Consider the following 17,581-nt stretch of genomic DNA (forward strand, 5'->3'; position numbering starts at 1 on the left):
CTTAAAAAGCACGAATAAAAGAAAAGCGCCAGAATCCCCAGGTTGGGTGAATATAGCGTCACGTCTTTTAAGGTGGAACGAAGGTGGATTCAGCCTCGTCATCTAAACTTGAAGCGACTTTAAGCGATATAAAGTGCCCGTTTAAAAAGCGCAAAGAAAGTGATAAATTATCATTATATAAGGTATTTTATCTGAAATACTAAAATAAAATAAAATATAATATACATAATAAAATTTATTTAAAATAAAAACAACATATAAAATAAAAAGTATTATTTAAAGGCACAATATTAAGGGTTTTTTACACTAGAGGTCATTTTTTACAATAACACAATAACATAAGCAAAGGTAAATAAAGTCGAAATCCCCCACCACATTTTCTTCAAAACATATCTTAAAGTGACCATGGCATGTTTGGCCCTGTCCCAAATGGCACACTCGGACTTGTGGACTTCCTCAGAGTCCACACATTGATGACATCATGTAGTACAGATAGGGACCCTTGATGAAAGTCATATGAAGGCTCAGCCGGAGTCCTATTTTGGACAGAAATAGGACTAATGTTTTTTTATTTATTTTTTCTGGGCTTCTTTTGCAAGTCATCTTTAAATTGCTGCCATGTGATTGGCTGATGTAAGCAATTGATCCTAACAAAGTGGCTAGTGTATGCCATGCACTGTACAAATAATATATTCATGTTAATTTGTCACCATATTTTAACCGTTTTTAACATTTTTATATAAGAAGATTTAACAGCATAATAAAGGACTATAATAATTTAATTTTTAGCACCTTATTATTAAACATTTTATGACGTGCATGGGCTTCCGCATTTAAAGATGTTATTAGATAATAAATATCAGCCGTGTCCATAACAAGGAGGCGGCTCCATCCTAATTATTAGGGTTGCAGGACAAGCTATGTTTTTTCCAGCTGCGTTGTTTGTTTGAAGAAACTTTTGCTGCCGAGCGAAGGCAGCCGCATTATGTTTTCGTTCATATCTTGAACTGCCTCGTGCAAATAGAATATAATACTAAACCACCTATGCTTATGTAATTTAGCTTATGTTGAACGGGACAGGTATTCAAAATGAACAAGTGCCATGAACTCCGAATCCTTTGCATTTTGTTAATGGTGGTTCTTAATGTTTTCTGTAATGACGTGAGCACAAAAGTGTCGAGTGGTGACTTCTTCAGATCTATTTGGCAAAACTCAAAGCAGCGAAGAAGCGTAAAATCTGTAAGCGTGAGGACCGACGGACAATTCCGGATGGCACAGCCGGCTCAGACAGCTAAACCACCGTTTGAATGTGGCGACCGACTCTTGACGCTGTTTTTAAGTCCCGTAGATGTTGGGAACATCCGAATTTATGGACGTAAGTTTCTGCCACAATTGCACGTACCACTGGGTTGGATACAGCGGTAGTAGTTTTGCTTCAGTTAGACGTCGAAGATTACAGTCAAACTTTATTCTGTGTTGGTATTTCAATTAAACTGCTGTGCTGTTGCCTTCTGATAGCGCTTGGTGATCCGCTGTACTTGGGTCAGTTAGCGGCTTTTTGTGGCGTGTCCATCAAGACTACACAAACCGATGTCCGCCTGCAATTTACCTACGATAGCTGTTACGTTAAACAAGAGGTACCATTTCTTTCATTCTTTTTCAGTTCTGTCCACATGAGAAATACTTCGTTTACTTTAAAATATCTATTTTTACTATTTGTATTTTTTGCCCATAGTAAATATTGAAGTACACTAGTAGGTTACTACTTTGAAGGTGTTACTATCCCTGCTAAAACAAAAACAAACAAACAAAAACCCAACAGAAACAATCACAGAAGTTATATTGGATGTAATATTTTAATGAGAATTCTATTGGTTGTAATGAAATGGTCTCTCTGGGTGCATTAAATCCTACTTGAATATATAAACACAATACAAAAAGAAATTTTGAAGTAGTTTTAATGGTAAAGCCAAACGATCCTATTGATATTTTAATGAAATCATAGAATTTCTGTAATTGTTTCTATTGTTTTTCAGCAGGGATGGTAGCCTTTATCTTAACAAGGTGCAAGCCAATATCACGAAATTGCGTACCTGTGTCACTTATGGACCGGCGTGGGGGTGTCGCGTTTTGCCGCGTTTGAGCGTGAGCATGTCACGCTTTTCTTTTTGTGTCACTGTCACATAATGGTTACTCATTGTCGCTTCGGTTTAGGGTTAGATTTACATAAAATGACATCCCTACCCAAACCCAACTCTAACCTCAACGTTAGGCGACAATTGGTTAAAGTTTAGAAAATATAAAAGATAATTCTTGAATCTTTTTTTTTATAAACCAATACTTAAAGTGACATATAACGCAAGCACCAAATCTAACCCTAAACCGAACATTGCGACAATGGTTTGAAAATGGGACAAAAAAAGTTGAGTAGCCAATACGTGACAGTGACACACACAGAAAAGCTCGCGCTCGGGCGCGGCAGGGCGTGGCGTTTTCGCGTTGGTCCATACGTGATATAGGTAGGTAATTTCGTGATATAAGTTTGAAAAAATACTACGGTTTACTATTTTCTGAAGTTTACCATAGTTAACATTAAAGTGTATAGTAGTTTTCGTGTGGGTTTGAATAAGATCTTTTTTGTGACTTGACAAAGCTCCAATCCGTAACACTTTGGTTAAAAATTAACCCCAAGGTCTCATTTCCATACTTCTATTGGGAACGGTAAGTTTATAATATTGATTTAGAAGTTGAAGTTTATGGTTTTCATGGAATTCCTGTTTTTATTTGCATTAAATTGTTAAAGTTCGGAAAAACACCAGGGGCGTCATCATTTTTTATTAATGGGGCACTGTGTGCGCACAGATCACACAAACAGACATCCTTTCCTTGGTACTCCCATTTAGGCTAAAATCTCAGCCCCCTGCCTTTATGTAAAAACCTCCATAATAAATGCGTTGACTAACTTTTATGTAAAATGGTTAAATCAACCAATTAAAAAACAGCACGCATTTTTAGAATGATGACCCTCATCTTGAACATAATATCCACAGTAATCGAACATTGCATGTTTGTTTTCTGACTTGTTTGAACTTAACAGGTAGCTAAATATGTGGTGTTCCTGAGCTGGTATGACACAGATATGACCCTTTCCTGTCCTGTGATTGTGGCTCCTCCCACGGCTATCTGTAAGAGAAATGCAATGGAATTGACTGTTGTTGGTGAAGGGACAGCAGATGAACTGTCTGTTGCATGTAGGTATTCTTTCAGTGCTTTGTGCCCTTATGATCTTGCTAAATACCCCCAAGTGTTGATGTCTAAGACTGGTCACCTTATGCTGATGGTTACACACTGAAAAATAATCGGCTGATTTTGGGCCGATTTCCCCCACTTCCGACAATCCTAGCTATGTCCCGATTATCTTAATGGTTCTACAGATTATCTTATCAGATTTTCCCTTGGTGTGAGGTGTTATCAATACAATATTAAACAAGTTTAATATTTACGATCAAAAATCCTGATGTGTGGGGGAACCCCGAGGACAAACCCTTGAGATTATCACGTGAAACGAAACGATATCCAATCAGAAAGCGAGATGATGGAAGACTGAAGCAGTCATGGCACAGCACAAATTGAAGTTGATGCAAAGTAAACTTCTACAGACCATGTCTCCATGACTTCACTGAAACCCTTTTCTTTTTGCCCTTGAATTTTTCGCTGAAATTCATTCCAAACTAACTCATTGACATTTCTTCCTGCATATGGTCCGCCATGCATATTCTGAAGTCTCGCGAGAGTACCCCTGTTCACAGTCGAGACCCTGGTTGAAAATCTGTTTGTGTGTGGTGTGCTGTCTTGGACACATCATGGCACACCCCACACTATAGGTGGAAAACTGTTAAATTTAGAATTTTGATCCTCATGTTTGTGGTCATCACATTTTGAAAGTCTTTTAAGATGTAAAATCTTTTTTTTCAGTAAATGGGGAATGGGCTCCTCTGCTTTATGTGGCTACACAGTGCTGGCACAAAGAGCCATCTAGTCAAGGACGGCTCACCTTCAAGGTTCCATACACAAGCTGTGGCATAAACTTGCGGGTGAGTTCCCACACAGTAAAAATAACCGGTTGCCTAATTTACAGTGCACATTTTTATCTGACAAAATGATTTTTGCAATATACGAATAAACTTGGAATATAACTGTGGTGCTTTAAAGTGTGACCTAATTGTTATTTTGTTCAGGATGGAAACTTCATTCTTGACGTCAGATCAAAAGACAAGATGATGTCACTGTTCTGTCCATATGAACCAATTCCAGTGTCTCCGGTTTGGAGCACAATGCTTCCCACGACTGCACAGCCACAAAAGCAGCTTGTTGTCTTCCAAAAGCCACCAACTTTTCTTCCTGCAGCACCTGGCAGTGAAACTGTGAAGACGGAGCAAGGATTAAGGCAACAAGAAAGACTTGCAGTTAAACCTTCTCAAACGCCCTCACTACAATCAAGTCACCGGATGCCAAATAAATCCCCTCTTTCATCACTTTTGCCTGGATCCTTTAATCTGGCTGTAAATTTCCCATTTTCAGTCCCACTTCCAAAATGGCAGGCGGCAATGCCTCATAAGCCCCATCATAGTAAACCAGCATTTTTGACCCCTGATCCCACCCCTGGTCCAATTCTTGATCCCACCCCTTTTATCACTGATCCCACCCCTTTTATCCCTGATCCCACCCCTTCTTTTATCCCTGATCCCTCCCCTTCTCCCAGCCCTGATCCCACCCCAGCTCCTACTGCTTCAGACAGTAAAGTGCCAAATCCTCAATTATACCCAAACATGCAGTTTCCATATCAGTTTCAAAAACCTGATTCAAGTCTTTCTCACATTAAGCCTTATAGTCAAGAGTATCAACGCGTAGGTGCACTCGTCCCAGGTGCTGCACAATACCAGCAATTAGTCCCAGCCCAGAGTGCTAACCTACCTGCAGCTTATCAGCATAAAGTAAATGAGGCTTTGTCAACTTTAAAACGGTATCTTCCCCCTGGGTATTATCTATGCTCTTATGACAGACAAAAACCAGAGGTTCTGCCACAAAACCAACAAATTCCAATTCTTCAGCCTGCTCGACCCTTTCAGTATCCAGAATACGGGTATGAGAAAACTGATATTGCACCTGCAGCACCTCTGATAAAACAATATTCAGAACCGCAGTTTGCAAGTCCTGTAGTTGATACTGAAGAATCACGTCCTGTACTGCAACCTTTACAACCCCAGCAATATTACGCTGCTTCTCGATATATTCCCATAAGTCCACAATCTCAGGCGAGACCTTATCATCACCATGGTTTTCAAGACGCTAAGCCCTACCAGCCACAATACTACCAAACCCCTGATCTCAGTCGAGGGGTTGGTATGCAAGCTGCTGGCTCGTACGATTCAAGTCGTTCACCGTACAGACACAGTCATCATTCCAAATTCCCATATCCACAGTTAAAATCTGAAGCATCTGCAGGTGATGTCTCTTCAGGACAGACAGTATATACTTGGCCAGAGACTGTGTTTCAACCACGGTCTTTAGGTTCTTCTAATTTGCAGGAACCAGGTTTACCAGGCAGTGGTCCTTCTGAGTCCGCTTCTCCACAAGTTGCTCAGCTCCCTTACCATCAGGGTCCGTCTCCCTTACAAGTAAGGTCTTTCGTATCCAAGGAAGGATCGCTTCAGCCCAGAAGAGCATCGCTACTAAGGTCACATTTCTACAGGCCTCCAGCTGCTGCTACTCGCAAATAAAATGTGATTGACCCGAATCTCCTTCGTTTTGGTTTGCGTGTAGTATTTGTGATTGTCCTAAAAATAACAATATTTTGATGTGAAATCTTCAGGCTGATATTTTTCAGACCTTTTGAGAAGCTGTTCTAAAAAGGATTGTACAAGTAATTTTATAAATAATGTGTGATCTAATAAATGCCTTGTAAACTGTACTTGCTGACTTCTCATTGTTCATGGATTATTTTTTAAATATAGTTGCATATAAATTTGTTAGGGGTTTAGGATTTTCTGTGTTTCCAATGGAATGCGCTTCTTTTTGTTGGAAGCTTCAGTTTGAAACGAACTGACAATTATTTGAACTGATCATTAGTTTTGAAATATCTACTAATGCTATAATGCTTAAAACTCTACATGAAGCTGAATGGGATAGTTGCTTTTGAGAGTTGAGAACAGGGGTGAATCTTGGTCCTGGAGAGCGACTGTTTAGATTTAACATCATTCAAACATGCCTTCATTTCAAAGTAATCCTGAAGATTTTGAGATTTCTAAAGTGCTTTTAATTAGGGTTGGAACTAAACTCTTCAGGACAGTAGGGTTGGGGACCGACCTCTGTACTTTAAAAAGTACTGTCCAAATTACTGTACTGATTTGCGATTGATCCACAACAGATTTTGGTACCTGTAAATGCATTTGGGTGCTGTGTGAGAGTAAGCTATAGACAAGTTTCCCGGGTGAAATAGGCGGGCCGCCATTAGCCTTTCACTCTGCCAACGACTTCCGGTTGTGTCTGCCAAGCACTTCCGGTTAGCGTCTTTTACTGTCTTTGGTTAGCGTGCAGAAAAACAAACTATGGATGGTGTTACACACCGACACGGCTCCGGGACATGCTGTTCGCGGATTTCAAGCAATGTTAGAGCCAAATTGCAGGACTCTGGCTCTCCAGAAAAAAAGGTTTAGCATGTCTTATGTGAATATTTGAATATTGAGTATTTCAGATAAATGTCAGACAAAGATCCAACAAGCAGATAATTACAGAATAAAATTTATGTTGGAATATTAACTTGTTTGGTAGCATTCAGAAGCTTTCATATAGCTGATAAAGTACACTAGTGAACAATTGAAGTGGATCAAAACCTTTTCTAAAAGTTGTCTTAAAACCAATACCCAATACCGGTTCTTGTCTTAGGACAACTTTGATAAACGTTTTTGATCCACTTCAAATGTTGACTAGTATAGTTTAGGTGACCCTAAACTATAAAAAATAATGGTCCTAAATGGCATTAAAAGTGGTTCACTGGCTTGTAGTCATAGAGGAACCTTTTAGAGGTGGTTTCCCAGACAGGGCTTAAGTCTAGTCCCAGACTAACTTAAATGTTAGTGTTGTCTTGATCGAAAACAACTTGCTCTGACATATCTTAAAATATATCAGTGCATGTGTTGTATCTCAAAATGCACACCAGTAGTGTTTATTTATAAATTATGATTTTAAAAATGACTTAAATATCCTAATTTATTTAAGGCCTAGTCCTGGCTTAAGCTAATCCCTGCCCGGGAAACCACCCCTTAAAGTGCTAAACATCACCTATAAAACCTGTGTAGAACTTTTGTGCTATGTTGAACCGTAAGCGGTGCTATAGTCATAATTTAGCACCATTTATGGTTCTACTGTAGTGCTAAAAATGGTCCCCCTATTATTACGATCTTTCAGTAATTAGCACCATTTTTTTAAGAATATGGGCAGGTTAAACTCTTACAATCTAACCACGAGATAATGAGCATTAAAATTTGATTTCAACCAGTTAATTTTAGATGTTACAAATCAGTAGACATCAGATTTCAGTCTTTCTGATTTCAGTGTTTTTGTTCATGATCTTTCTCAGGCAATATTAACGATATCAATGTTACATTTTTTACAGAACACTCTTTACAATATTCAAGATAATTTTATGTAGAAAACAGCAAATCACATTTTTTCAAAAAGCAAGCTCCCACAAGGTAATTTTCTTTTAAATGTACCATTAAATGCTGGAAAAGAAAACATTAAAGTAAGATATAGGAGCTTTAACAACTATAGAGAAATTTGTATCAAGGGAAGAAAATGTTAAACATAATTTAATTAATCTATTAACAATTATAAGACTATCAAAATATTTTCAAGAATATTTTAGCAGTTTGTTTAAATTGTTAATACAAATTAGGCTACTGTGATATGTTATCTTTGTCTAAGACTAGAAATTAAGCAAATACTTAAATAACTGCTTAAGAGTATAAGCACAGTTTAATTCGTTTAGCTTTACACAGGTGGTCTATATTAGCATGGTTAATTAGATTTGCCGTTTTCCTGTGCGTGCTTTAGTACGCAGTAACATCGTAACGCGTAACTGGCGATGTCTTACAAAACGAAAGAGTTATTTACAGTCTTGGTATTATTAGCAGTTGCAGTTCATCTCAATTGTGGATCTTTAAACGCCAAGGAAGCCACTGGCTATTCAAGAAGAAGCATCTATGACTTCAATTTGGCAGACCAAACTAGATCTTCACGAGGACTCCGGAGCGCCGGTTTTGAATCTAACGCTACAAATTCAAGTTCAAGTGGGCGATACAACGAAACGCTACCACTTGAAGCGAATAAACACATGTATGAATTTTCTTTGCAACCCAACGACAGTTTACCTAACGTTACTTCCTCTCCCAATGAAAACAGTTCACTCATCAGACGTTTTCACAAAAGAGCTTTTCATACCGACGCTAGATTTCAAGCGGACAGCGCAGGTTCGTTCGTTTCGGTTTTAAAAATATTAATATTTTATTCTAGTCCCAGACTAAAATGCATGTTTTCGCTGCCTTGATTTAAAAACACCTTGTACTGACATATCTTGATAAAAAATAATTATAAAAGTGTGTAAAAACTACTTATTAAAGGCCTAGTCATGGACTAACCTAAACCCTTTTCTGGAAACTGCCCCTTTGTGTTTCACATACAGCATTTGAGGGACCTGGGACTTCCGGGAATATGTACATTTCTCAACAAAGGTCTAACTCTGAAGACACCGATTTGTGGCTTGTTGTAAAACCCTCAGTGCATTGTTCAGGAGATGCAATGACTCTAACAGCCCAAAGGAGAGAATACACCCACATCCTTGTGGACAGAGGTAAGAATCAGTGTATTCATGGAACAGTAATATTGAACATTGGTAAGCAATTAAAATAAGTTTATCTATTTAATGATCTTCTGTATCAACAGATAAATATGTGTCTTCATTCATTCACAGCGGATGCTTCCCCAGTACATTTGTACCAGTTACCTGCATATTGTGGTTACACTGTCAGAGTAACATGGAAAGAACTTGTGCTAATGGCCCCATTTGATGGGTGCTACATCACACAAGAGGTGCCCAATATGTAACTTATTTATTTTCAACATTTTGTACTTTTACATGTTTAAAGGCGGGGTGCATGATCTCTGAAAGCCAATGTTGATATTGGAAATCACCTAAGCAAACACTCCCCTACCCCAATAAAATCTGGTCATTTTTGATAGACCCGCCCTACACATATGCAACCCAGGCTCCATGATTGGCTACATGTTTTGGTACTCAGTCCGACTGAAAAATCATGCACCCCACCTTTAACATGTAACTCATTTTAAAGCAGTGTTTCTCAAACCTGCTTTGGTTTAATGGGGATTAAAGTAAGGCTTTTTTCTGACATTACTGATGTTTGTTACACACAACACATTTCCTGTTATGTAATATGTTGAAAAAACTTTTAACCTTTTCATATTTGTTTAAACAATTTCCCCCATAGAATGGCTTTCATGTTCTTTCACTGCTGTGGTGGGGCAAACCCATAAAGATCTCCTGCCCCATGATACAGATGACTTCACAACCAACTCCTTCTGTTATCTGTTCCTACTTTGGCATGATCATTCAAATAGAAGGTGCTCAAGATGCTGTCGAGAAACACAGGGTTAAGGGTAAGCACATTGATATGGAGTCAGACGCTGGGATTTAAATTGAATGCTTCCTTATACAAGAATGTTACTGTAGACATTAACATTTCTTTAATACACACAATTAACAAGTTAAACAGTCAGTAGTGGAGAGCGGGGCACAACCTAACCCTTTTTGGTTTTGGCTCAATCATTCAAAAAATATTTGAGTTTGATTAATTATATTTTTACACACGTAACACACACATCTCTGCTACAAATGAACATTTGAAGTTTGTTTCTAGTACTTACATTTCTTGGACAATTACACCAAACGTGACAGAAGTGCAAACGTTACAACTTACGTCATAGGTGGGGTTAATAACAGCAACAGGCAGGGGGTTAGTTGTAACACTTGCTAAAAATTAGGTTTGCAGGCAAATATTTCAATACTATTTTGTCTATATACTTAAAGTGGATATTGTTTATATATCTGTCTATAATAGACAGCTATCCACACTGTATTCATTCATCCAGCCCTTTTCTAACAATAGTTCAATTATAAATGGATACAAATGTCTAAATATGTAAGAAAAAGCACCACAATTATTTGTGTCACTTTTTTTTTATATCTGACCCAGTCTATAATAACCATACTGCAGTTTCATAAATCAAATTCTGAGATAAGTCTGATTTTAGCCAATCATATCATTATGATTTCAATCTTTGAAGTGACCTTATTCAATCAATATTAAAAATATGAACAAAAATACATTTGACACACGATTTTTGATAAGACAGGCACATTTATTTTGTTGGCAGCAAGCAATCATTTCTGTGTAGCCTATTTAAAACAACGGCAATAATTACGCTAACATTAACGGTTTTCATATCTTAAGTGCTGAGGGGTTACACAGTGTTACAACTAACCCCGCTGGGTCAAAATATTTTCAAGCTCAACAAAAAAGTTGCTACGCGCTACAGACATATTTAAAAATGATGCTATGTTTTAGTCAACAAGACACTGATTAATATGACATAGCATTGGATTTGGTATCTTACACACCCACACTGTAAAAAATTTCTGTAGAAATAACAGTATTACTGGCAACTCGCTGCCAGTAACTTACCATAGATTTTACATTTATGTTATTTACTGGCGACATTTTGTTCAAAGTTAAATGAACATGAAACATTTTTAGACTTTATCTTCTACGGTAAGTTACTGGCAACCAGCTGCAAAATTACAGCAAATTTTTTACAGTGAAACTGAAAAAAAACATATGATAAAAAATGTACTTGAATGCCACCAAAACGTTCATTAATAACTCTATGGAAAAACATTATATTAATAATATTTCCAATAATTTGCGGGAGATCGTCTTTTGGCAGCATGAAAAAAACACCGGAAAAACAAAACGCTCAACCTTGTGCAACAATGTAAACAGTACGTGTTACAACTAACCCCGCGTTAGTTTTTGCGCCGCGCACCCCTATACCGTCTATAGAAATTCTCAATTTCGCAGAAGCTTGATATCAGCAATGGAAGAAAAAAATCCCTAAATGTAATAATTGTTTTTGGTTGTTCACAGTGAATGGGGAGGTACTGCCTCTCCTATCCAAGACGTGTGCATACCGCATAAATTCTCCCCCTGATGTTGTCGTTCTTCATACTGCATTCACCTCAAGATGTGTAATTTCGGTGGTAAGAATGTCTTTTGTACTACACCTGCAGGATGTCTGTCACCAACTGTATGTACTTTAACTTCACATTTTTGTTTTACATGATTTTCCTTTCCCAAATGCAATGTATATTTGGCTGAGTAATGGAAGCAGTATGTTTCTACATGGCACTTGTTTTTCATGTATTTTAATAGGATGGAGAGAATAGACTTGTCATCTTTGTGGATGGAAAGCAGTTCATCCTTTCTTGTCCACACCCTCAACACCTTTCTCCATTTCTTCCCAACCTTCATTCTCCTCCATTCTATCAACAGCCAAAATTGGAACAAAAACCTTTAATTCCTCATGTTCCTACTTCATTTACTAATAACATGCAGCAGCCACCTATGATGCCACCTAAACCAGAGAAATTCAAACCCCCCATGGTACCTCACTTTCCTTATAGACCACCTTTGGCTCCTCAGTTTTACCCTGATCATAGCAAACAACCTCTTAATTCTGTTCAGGGCTTTAACCCCTTCCAACAAAAGTACCCACCCAGTATTTACCAACAACCAAAACCGTTTCCCGTACGTCACCAGGCTTCTTCTCCCATATCTCATGGTACCCAACATCAGGCTCCTATTGCACCGTACCACCCAGTGATGCCCCCCCTGCACTATTCACCATATCAAATTTCCTGTCCCCCTCACCCTGAGAGGTTCTGTTCTCAGTCCCCCGTTCAGTACCCCCAATATCATCAGACCTTACTGACCCCTGCTGCACAACCAACCATCCAACCAATGCGAGAAGTGTCTTTCGCTCCACAACCTACGTATGTGCCTCCTACCCCTGTTGTGCAAAACGTCCTGTTTCACCAACTTCCAATCTTTCCTTCGCTTCCCCCTGAGCAACCACCAAAGATCTCATCTCCATCACTTAGTTGCATAAGGAATAAAATGACAGCAACTTTACCCTATGCCCAAATAGACTCCATTAAGGTCAAAGGTGAGCTATAGTTAAATTCCACTATAATGCAAATAGACATATTTATCAATAATTGCTTGTTTCTGTCTCTTTGTATGTGAAGATACGAAGACAAATACTTGGATCTCCATTGCTGCTGTTTCAGCAGCATGTAATTACAAAATCCTCTCCAGAGGTGGTGCTGTTGTCCTTTCATCTCCACTGCCTGCCTGCCATACACAACAAATGGTAAGCCCCCAGTAATCACAAGAGCATCTTCATACAAGCATGTTGGTAAATGACTAGGGAATGAATTTGCATAAATTAGCATTCTGCCCGCATAGTAGGATTTGACAAGTGAAAAAATGTATGCCAATTCTGTGTCCTCTCACAAATAAGTTGTCAAATTGACCCCAAGCACCTCCATCATCTTTTCCTTTAGTCCTCCTCCATGATCTCTCTATATGTAAGGTTCTGGGATTCCTCACTGTTGCGAGCCAGGACCCTACAGCTTCAATGTCGGTACGTTGGAGATGTAGACGCGCAATCTGCTGATCTTTTTGCTACACCCAAACCTTTGTCCCACCATCCTGCTCGACCAACCCCTGAAGAAGTTCAGGTGTTCTGTTCTAGCCAACATATGAGTGTCAGATTGCCACCTGGACCAACATCTGGCCTCGTCATAGAAGGTCAGTTTCAAAGGTTCGGGCAACCTCACTGTTAGCAATAGCCATGAAATTAGCTTAGAGGTTTACACTGCATGGTGACAACTGTAAGTCTACTCTTGATTTTATGTGCTTGGTTTTTTCTTGGTGCTATCTATATATTTTTGTTTGTAGCCCCATCCAGTGGGATTAATACGCAAACGAAAGCCGTGCCTCTTTTAGAGGCCCCAAGTCATTGTGGGTACTCTTTGAAAAGAAACCGAGAAGGAGCCATAAACATCCATCTGCCTTATTCTTCCTGTCACATGACTCAGCAGGTCTGTGATGTCATTCAGTAAGCTCGTGCAGGTTGTATGAATCTGTCTGTCTATATCACACCTCTCTTTTGTACATTATAAATAGGATGGGCAGCACAAAATAATATTGCAATATCAGACATTGGATGGACGCACATTTGAGGTCTTGCTGTCGTGTCAAGCTTCCGTCAGTCAGGGTATGAATCCGATGTTTTGTAAGACATTCAAGCAAGCCTTTTTTCACCAAACCGGTTTTATTTTCATCTTTAGAGTGCAATGTTGCCATTGACCAGCAGCTGGTCTGTGGATCTGGAGCTTTATCTTCAACAGAGTGCTATGACAAAGGTTGCTGTTTTTCGTTAGATACCCAGCTCTGTTTTTACCCCATGGATGGTGAGTTTATAGATCAGGCAAAAACATTTCCAAGGCAAGAGGGTAAACGCGCACTTTCGATTAATCATATGTTTCCATCAGAATGCACGGTGGATCGCCATTTCGTTTTCTCGGTTCACTCCTCCCTCGCAAATCCGCCCTTTTCGCCAGCCACCCTCGTCACTGCTGGAAACAGCTCTTGCTCACCGCACAAAGTTACCGCTGACTTTGCCTTGTTCAAGATACCCCTGGATGAATGTGGTGTCCACAGATATGTAAGTGTTATGGTTCCTGTTTGTCTGAGAGGATGTTTGTGTGCTAACTCGACTGTCTGTAGGAGGTGGGCAAAACCGTGATCTACATGGTAGAGATCCTGAATAGACTTCAGTCCGTCAGTTTAAATTATGGCACCATCACCAGAGACTCACCTGTAAGGTACACATGCACATACACTTGCACTGACTCAAAGAGAGAGACAAAACGCTGAAACTTCACGTCCTATCTGTTACAGGTTACTGGTTGAGTGTCGGTATTTTCCCGGCTCTGTGGTAAGTCTGGGATACCTGGTGAAAAGTCCTTCCCTCGGACCTTCTATCAAAGCTCAGGGGGTGTTTGGGGTTCAGCTCAGGATTGCAAAAGGTTGGATGTTCAAGTTTTGTTTTATTGGACAATTTGAATATTTTGAGCATATTTATTTGAGCCTGTAGCAAATTTATAGTAAAATCTTATGGCATGTTCAAGAAAATCTACATCACAACAAAGCAATTTCCGTTTTTTCTTCTTCTGGGTATTAAGTACAGATTTTTCACTTTAGGCGAACACTACAACGACTTCTACCCACAATACCACCAGCCCCTGCGTATGCTGCTGGGGAAACCCCTTTACCTGGAAGTGCGTTTGCTAAATCCTCCAGACCCCACTGCTATGCTGTTGGTGCATTACTGTGTTGCCTATCCACGCTCTGCAAAATCTGCATGGATCCTTATTTATGACGGGTATGAAAATACTTTACTTATTCTTGGAGCTTTCATCCAATTACACATTTTAAGTTTCAGTCTTTAAAATTAAAAGCCACCATATGTAAAGTAAAACATCTTCGTCCAAAAAAACTCTGACCCTTTTAGGTGCCCAAATTCTCTTGACAAGACTTCAACCCCCAAGCCACCTGCCACCCCTGCAGAAGCTCTGATCAATCATGTTCGGCGATTCACCATCACTACTTTTCAGTTCCTACATGACCATGACGTCTTACAAACAGATGAGGAGGTAGAAATAATTTGGCTTTGCACATGCAACAGTTATTAATGATGGATGTGAGGTTGGTTTATGCTTCAAAAACTGTCTTTCTGGCGTGTCACAGATTTATTTTATGTGTTCAACTGAGGTTTGCCTGCCCTCAGATGGTCCATGTATTGAGGGCTGCTTTGAAGGTAAACTTTTTAGCTATATACTCTTCTTCTCTGAACCCTCTAAAACATGTTGGGTTATATTCAACCCAGCATTGGGTCATAAACCTAGCTGTTGGGTGAAATTTTCCCAGAAAATTGTTATTTTTAACCCAAAAGGCTGAAGATAACCCAGCATTTTTTGTGTCGTGTATAATTATAGCCATAATTGAGAAGCTCAGATGCAAAAGTCACTTCCGTCATAAATGATAATATTAACCGATTGTTGTCAGCATGCATAATGTTCATCAAATACCTTTGCTTCAAATCTGCTTAATCCCGTCCTCACGCCATTTAGAAATAATGCTTTGTTGGCAGAATCCGCTAAATGCCACGTCGATTTGTGCACTTGTTCTATAAGTTCACGAAAGATTAAATGAAGAGTTTCGTTGCAAAACGAGAGAATTACGTTTTTTTAATTTTCAGAAATCTCGTTTTTTGGTTGTGCATTCCAATTAATATCAATTCACTGCAGTTAGTTTGTTTTTATTTAAACCTTCATAACTTAAAAAATACAGCTAAGTAGCACCATAAAACAAAATAATAACATGATAACATAATAAACATGTTTTGACACACATGTTAAAAATGGAGTTCTCTTGTTTTGCAACGAAACTCTTCAAATTGATCCACGGTCGCTTTGACATGTCGTTGTTCATCCCATTCAAACCTCGTTTCTTTGTGAGTGCTGGAACCTGAATACAACCCGGCAGTAACATGCATCACAGCGCCCCCCAATGTGTGGTTCAGTTTCTTCATTTTTACATTCTGACTTCTATCATCTTTAGTAACTGATTTGTCCAAAGTAGTATTTTTTACAAGAGGAGGTTGTCAAAAAGCTTGCATGCACTTAGAGGGTTTTGCAGCAAAACTGGTCAAATTTGTTAAATGCCAATAAAATGACTAAAGTGAGATTTGTAAAAAATAAGGCATTTCAGTTATTGTCTATAATTTAACAAATTAACCTTCCATTGCCATAAAAGGGAAATTACTGAAACTAAACACGTAAAAGCTTGATCAAAAGTGGTCATTTACAAGAAAACATGTTAGTTGCACTTGGGTTTTGCATCTAAACTCCTCAATTATTCTAACTTGTGTTGTAGATCTTATAAAATGTCACATCATTGCTGTATCAAGATTTTTGGCCAGAGAAATGATGCTCAGTTTTCTAGCTGTACTGTATCTGCACTGTTTGCATTTTATTTACATCCATCACTTTGTCTTTTCAGATCCTGCTAATGTAAAGTCTTGAAAGAAGATGAATAAACAGCCTTTCATTTCTGACACACAGTGGCACTTCAGCAAATACAAACAATAAAACTGTAAAACGCAGTCATATTTTAGTAATGCTTAATCAGAATGACTCGTCTCACAATAATAATTGTCTGTGTCTTCACTCATTCAGCCAGAGCTCCAGTTTTTATTTCAATGTATTGTTTAGTCACTGTAAAGACACTGGATGCTCAAAAGCTATTTGTACTGTTAGACTTAAACACACATTTTTAGAGTACAGGAAATAAAATAATCAAATGAACAATGTGTGGCAGTTTTGAGAAAAAAAAACTTAAGATATTTACAGATACAAGACAATAATAGAAAGACATTAAAAATGAGACCCTTCCTGTTTCTTTGTGTCTTTACATCAATTTGCATTTATAATGCTACAGCACCCATAAAATTAAAGACACATTTTTTTATGTAAATGCAGTTATTAAATACTTATATATCAAAGCAAGAGACATTTACTTCAAGTGGCTTTAAACAGCTTCTAACAGATTGATTTATGATTATGCTCAACATTGTATGTAATTACAATGTTGTGCGCTGAAATAACACAGCTTGATTTATCTCTGCATCACTGTAGCCGTGTACTGTATATTTAAAATTGTAATTCATCCTCCATTACTTTTCGTTCTGTCCATTCTTAAATTCTGTAAATGTTATGGTGTACATGTATGACGTGGTATGACAACCTTGTTGTTTTTCATGATACACATCCCACAGTGTTTAAATAAAGCAATGACTTGGTTTAAACAAGAAAATATGTAACTATACACATGATTGTTATAATACTTTTTGTGTTTTTTTATAAAGCTAATATACATTCACATTCTTGGTTCAGTAACTGTTCAGCTTCAAGTATGTCTGTTCAACTGAATGGTCTATAGTGTTTTCTGCTGTGGGTGATCAGGTTGGAGCTCTGACTGAAGGCCTTACCACACACTTTACACACATGCGGCTTCTCCCCTGAACAAAACAGAAAGTACATTTTATTGTCCAAAGTAAAGTAGGAAAAACGCACGCGCACACACAAATATATATATGAAAAGTCATAGGGTGCTGTTGTATATATTGTGAAGTATATAACCATAATTCTTAGCTGTTTGGAATGTTAACAACAGGGCCGGCCCGAGGCATAAGCGAACTAAGCGGCTGCTTGGGGCCCCGAATCGTTTTTACAATTAAATAACTTAAACAAGTAATA

The 17,581-nt window shown here is 38.4% G+C and overlaps 3 protein-coding genes across 3 annotated transcripts in view; 2 read left to right on the forward strand and 1 right to left on the reverse strand.

Moving 5' to 3' along the window:
• The first annotated feature begins 893 nt into the window (after positions 1-893).
• LOC129444220 (uncharacterized) lies at positions 894-5,971 on the forward strand. The gene is made up of 5 exons (XM_055204727.2): positions 894-1,375; positions 1,519-1,637; positions 3,098-3,251; positions 3,976-4,094; positions 4,239-5,971. Exons 1-5 carry the CDS (start codon positions 1,090-1,092, stop codon positions 5,778-5,780), a joined length of 2,220 nt encoding a protein of 739 aa, XP_055060702.2. The 5' UTR covers positions 894-1,089; the 3' UTR covers positions 5,781-5,971.
• Positions 5,972-8,084: 2,113 nt separating this feature from the next.
• LOC129444221 (uncharacterized) lies at positions 8,085-16,428 on the forward strand. The gene is made up of 18 exons (XM_055204728.2): positions 8,085-8,531; positions 8,744-8,911; positions 9,032-9,150; positions 9,567-9,735; positions 11,283-11,395; positions 11,568-12,360; positions 12,443-12,567; positions 12,761-13,007; positions 13,158-13,300; positions 13,386-13,476; positions 13,550-13,672; positions 13,754-13,926; positions 13,989-14,086; positions 14,163-14,290; positions 14,466-14,646; positions 14,776-14,917; positions 15,012-15,081; positions 16,326-16,428. Exons 1-18 carry the CDS (start codon positions 8,147-8,149, stop codon positions 16,346-16,348), a joined length of 3,291 nt encoding a protein of 1,096 aa, XP_055060703.2. The 5' UTR covers positions 8,085-8,146; the 3' UTR covers positions 16,349-16,428.
• Positions 16,429-16,488: 60 nt separating this feature from the next.
• evi5l (ecotropic viral integration site 5 like) overlaps positions 16,489-17,581 on the reverse strand; it is a 48,130-nt gene continuing 47,037 nt past the window's right edge. Inside the window, exon 24 of the mRNA XM_055204733.2 lies at positions 16,489-17,343. Coding sequence (XP_055060708.2) covers positions 17,246-17,343 — 98 coding nt within the window. The 3' untranslated portion in view covers positions 16,489-17,245. The remainder of the gene's footprint in view (positions 17,344-17,581) is intronic.

The sequence above is a fragment of the Misgurnus anguillicaudatus genome, chromosome 3 (genome assembly GCF_027580225.2).
Source record: "Misgurnus anguillicaudatus chromosome 3, ASM2758022v2, whole genome shotgun sequence".
In the NCBI taxonomy this organism is placed as follows: domain Eukaryota; kingdom Metazoa; phylum Chordata; class Actinopteri; order Cypriniformes; family Cobitidae; genus Misgurnus; species Misgurnus anguillicaudatus.

Coding starts and splice junctions, on each gene's coding strand:
- LOC129444221 (XM_055204728.2), top strand. CDS start 8,147: ATGTCTTACAAAACGAAAGAGTTATTTACAGTCTTGGTATTATTAGCA. Junction 12,568..12,760: donor CCTGCCATACACAACAAATG/GTAAGCCCCCAG, acceptor CTTTTCCTTTAG/TCCTCCTCCATGATCTCTCT. Junction 13,301..13,385: donor CCTGTCACATGACTCAGCAG/GTCTGTGATGTC, acceptor CATTATAAATAG/GATGGGCAGCACAAAATAAT.
- LOC129444220 (XM_055204727.2), top strand. CDS start 1,090: ATGAACAAGTGCCATGAACTCCGAATCCTTTGCATTTTGTTAATGGTG. Junction 3,252..3,975: donor AGATGAACTGTCTGTTGCAT/GTAGGTATTCTT, acceptor CTTTTTTTTCAG/TAAATGGGGAATGGGCTCCT. Junction 4,095..4,238: donor GCTGTGGCATAAACTTGCGG/GTGAGTTCCCAC, acceptor TATTTTGTTCAG/GATGGAAACTTCATTCTTGA.